The 3,253-nt window shown below is 38.7% G+C and overlaps 1 protein-coding gene across 2 annotated transcripts in view; it reads left to right on the plus strand.

The window, feature by feature from the left end:
• LOC107669128 (transmembrane protein 65-like) overlaps nucleotides 1-2,461 on the plus strand; it is a 14,317-nt gene extending 11,856 nt beyond the window's left edge. For both annotated transcript variants that reach the window (XM_016461249.1, XM_016461250.1), the window contains exons 6-8: nucleotides 733-775; nucleotides 842-947; nucleotides 2,171-2,461. In XM_016461249.1, coding sequence (XP_016316735.1) covers nucleotides 733-775; nucleotides 842-947; nucleotides 2,171-2,290 — 269 coding nt within the window. In that variant the 3' untranslated portion in view covers nucleotides 2,291-2,461. The remainder of the gene's footprint in view (nucleotides 1-732; nucleotides 776-841; nucleotides 948-2,170) is intronic.
• Nucleotides 2,462-3,253: the final 792 nt, after the last annotated feature.

Consider the following 3,253-nt stretch of genomic DNA (forward strand, 5'->3'; position numbering starts at 1 on the left):
CAGAACAGGTTTTGTGTTTTATTCTGGTATTGTCTCTCTTGTCAGCAGTGACTATTACTATGTGGGTGAATCTCATGAAACCTGTTTAGAACGTGTCAAAACTGTTTGAGCTAAAATATTTACTTGAAAGCTCCTGAGATTTTAAGTTAATATTTCAATCATTTAACAACACAATTGCATGTTCATGATTCTCCGATGACAATTATTGGTCACATGACATGCAGCTAAACAAATAAATTATATACAGTTTTTTGTTTAATTTTAATTTTATTTTAAAATTATTTATATTATTTTTTTCAGATAAAATATCAGTTTTTTTTTAGCTATTTTATTTCATGTAACATATCTTTATTTAGCATTTATTTATTTATTTTATTTCTATTTATTCCAAATGAAATGGTTCATATAATTTTAGTAATTATTTTGGATTGTTTTTAAAGTTATGCATTTTCATTTATTTCAAATGCAATATATAATCTTTTTAGTAAGTGTTTTATTTTAATTGTATTTTATTATAATTGAATTGAATTGAACTCATACCAGTTTGTGAGATCCTGATCTAATGCAAAGAAATAACATAAATTCTAAAGAATTTATGCATTATCTGTTGTATTGAATTTAATTTATGCTTTATTTAAATTAAATTTCTTGCGACGAGATCTGGTTCTGGTGAGATTCGTCCTGTGGTTTGTCACACAGAAGCTTCATTGATGGTCTTTGACTGTGTTTCAGCCGCAGCTCTGGGGAACCTGGTGTCTGATCTGGCTGGACTCGGGTAAGCAGCTTCACTAACAGTGTGTGTGGATGAACTAGTTGTGTGTATTAGTAATGCTGTGTGTAGTTTAGCAGGTTACGTGGAGGCTCTGGCTGCGCGCTTAGGGATGCAGATTCCTGATCTCGCACCGAAACAAGTGGATATGTGGCAGACCAGAGTCACTTCACACATGGTGAGACACTCCTGTGTGCTTGTGTGCTTGTGTTGTTTGTGAGTTTGTGAGTCAGCATTTGCTTGTGTGGATGTGAGTGTGAGTTTGCATGCAAGTCGTGTGTGTGCATGTATGAGTGTGCGCATGAGTTTGCTTTTGTGAGTGTGTGCGTGAAAGTGTACAAGTTTGCGTCTGAGTGTATGCATGCGAGTGTGTGCTGAGGTTGTGTGAGTCAGTGAGTGTGTGTGTGTCAGCATTGAGTTTGCTTGTACAAGTGTGTGATGAGCTTGCTCGTGAGTTTGCACGTGTGTGTGCTTGCATGTGTGTGACTGCGTGTGAGTCAGCATTTGCTTGTGAGTTTGCATGTACGCATATGCATGCAAGTGTGTGCGTGCAAGTGTGCATGAGTTTGCTTGTGAATTTGTGTGTGTATGCGAGTGTGCATGCATGCATGTGCTTGAGAGTGTGCATGCGAGTTTGCAGTGTGTGCTTGAAAGTGTGTGTGCAAGTATGTAAGTGTGAGTTTGCGTGTGTGCACCTGTATGTGCGAGGCAAGTGTGCATGAGTTTGCTTGTGTGTACGTGCAAGTGTGTGTGTGTGTCTGTGTTTCCAGGTTGTTCATAGTCTTCAGCAGCTTCTTAATCTCCTCTCTTTGTGTGAGAGAGTGTGTGTGTGAGAGAGTGTGTGAGTGTGAGAGTGTGTGTGCATGTGTGAGAGTGTGTAAGTGTTTCCGGTTTGTTCATAGTCTTCAGCGGCTTCTTAATCTCCACTCTTTGTGTGTTTGTGTATGTGTGTGTGTGTGTGTGTATGAGAGTGTGTGTATGTGTGTGTGCGTGTATGTGTGTGCGTGCATGTGTGAGTGAGTGTGTGTGCATGTGTGAGTGTGTGTGTGTTTCCGGTTTGTTCATAGAGTCTTCAGCAGCTTCTTAATCTCCACTTTTTGTGTGAGTGTGTGTGTGTGTATATGTGTGAGTGAGAGTGTGTGTGTGAGAGTGTGTGTGCATGTGTGAGAGTGTGAGTGTTTCCGGTTTGTTCAGTCTTCAGCAGCTTCTTAATCTCCACTCTTTGTGTGTGTGTGTGTGTGTGTGTGTGCATGCATGTGTGAGTGAGAGTGTGTGTGTGTGAGTGTGTGAGAGTGTGTGTGCATGTGTGAGAGTGTGTGTGTGTGAGTGTTTCCGGTTTGTTCATAGAGTCTTCAGCAGCTTCTTAATCTCCACTCTTTGTGTGTGTTTGTGTGTGTTCAGGGTAAAGCCATCGGCGTCGCCATCGGATGCATTCTGGGAATGTTTCCGTTGCTCTTCTTAAGCGATGATGAAGAGGAGAAAGAGAAGAAGAAGACGAAGAATCACCCGAACTCAAACTGACAGGCTTTTGTATCAGCATGACAACAACATTTATATTGGCAAAGTGAAGAAAATCAAGCAAAAGATGTTCATGCGGTAAACATCATCAGAGTAACAAAAAAATAATAATTAAATGACAGTAGAGTAGCTATTACAATTAGTAGGCAGTTAAGACTTTAATCTAGAGATGAAGACTAGATGTTATAATGAGCATGAGTTGAGTTTCTCTCTATCACTAACACTATTTTAAAGGCCTGTTTACAGCAGGAACGATAACTCTAACGATAATTCATTTTAATAATCACACTACAATCATAACTATATCGACACAGCAGAACGATAGGAATCTCAATGTGTTTTTTTCCAGCCTGCTTTAAAGTCAAGTCACATTTAGCACTCTATACAGTACAGACTGATTCAAAGTAGAAATACAAACTGGAAAATAACCGTTAATGATGCAAAATTCATCAGTTATGAAACTAATCCAAAAGCAGCTCTAGAGAATACAATATTCAGATCAATTCCGTTCTCCTCTGATATTGTCAGTGCTGTTTAATCTATAATATTCCTGAAGATTAATTGTCTGTTAAGCCCGAATATTGTTGTAGTTATGATTCTCGTTGTGAACGAGCCTCTTTTGACCTTTCTATTGTTTGTTTTCTGGTTTCCAAGGTTCCTGTAGATTTTAGCAGCATGTTTTTGTGTGGAAACGTTTGTTTAGTGAAGAATGAAGTTTTAGTTTAGTTTGAAGTGACCGATTAACTCGCATCTTTCAAACGCGGCTGAAACAAGATCAAAGATTTCAGAACACTTACAGGAGATGAATATTCTTAAACCGTGTTCTGTGTTATCTTTGCAACATCATAAAGCAAAAGCCCGTTTTACTCCGCCGGTGTGTTAACGTTAATCTTGGACGCCGTTATAGTGACACATCAATATGACTTCAACTGGAACTAGTTTTATTCTGGACAGCACAAGCCTTTT

The sequence above is a fragment of the Sinocyclocheilus anshuiensis genome, unplaced genomic scaffold (genome assembly GCF_001515605.1).
Source record: "Sinocyclocheilus anshuiensis isolate Anshui unplaced genomic scaffold, SAMN03320099.WGS_v1.1 scaffold424, whole genome shotgun sequence".
In the NCBI taxonomy this organism is placed as follows: Eukaryota; Metazoa; Chordata; class Actinopteri; order Cypriniformes; family Cyprinidae; genus Sinocyclocheilus; species Sinocyclocheilus anshuiensis.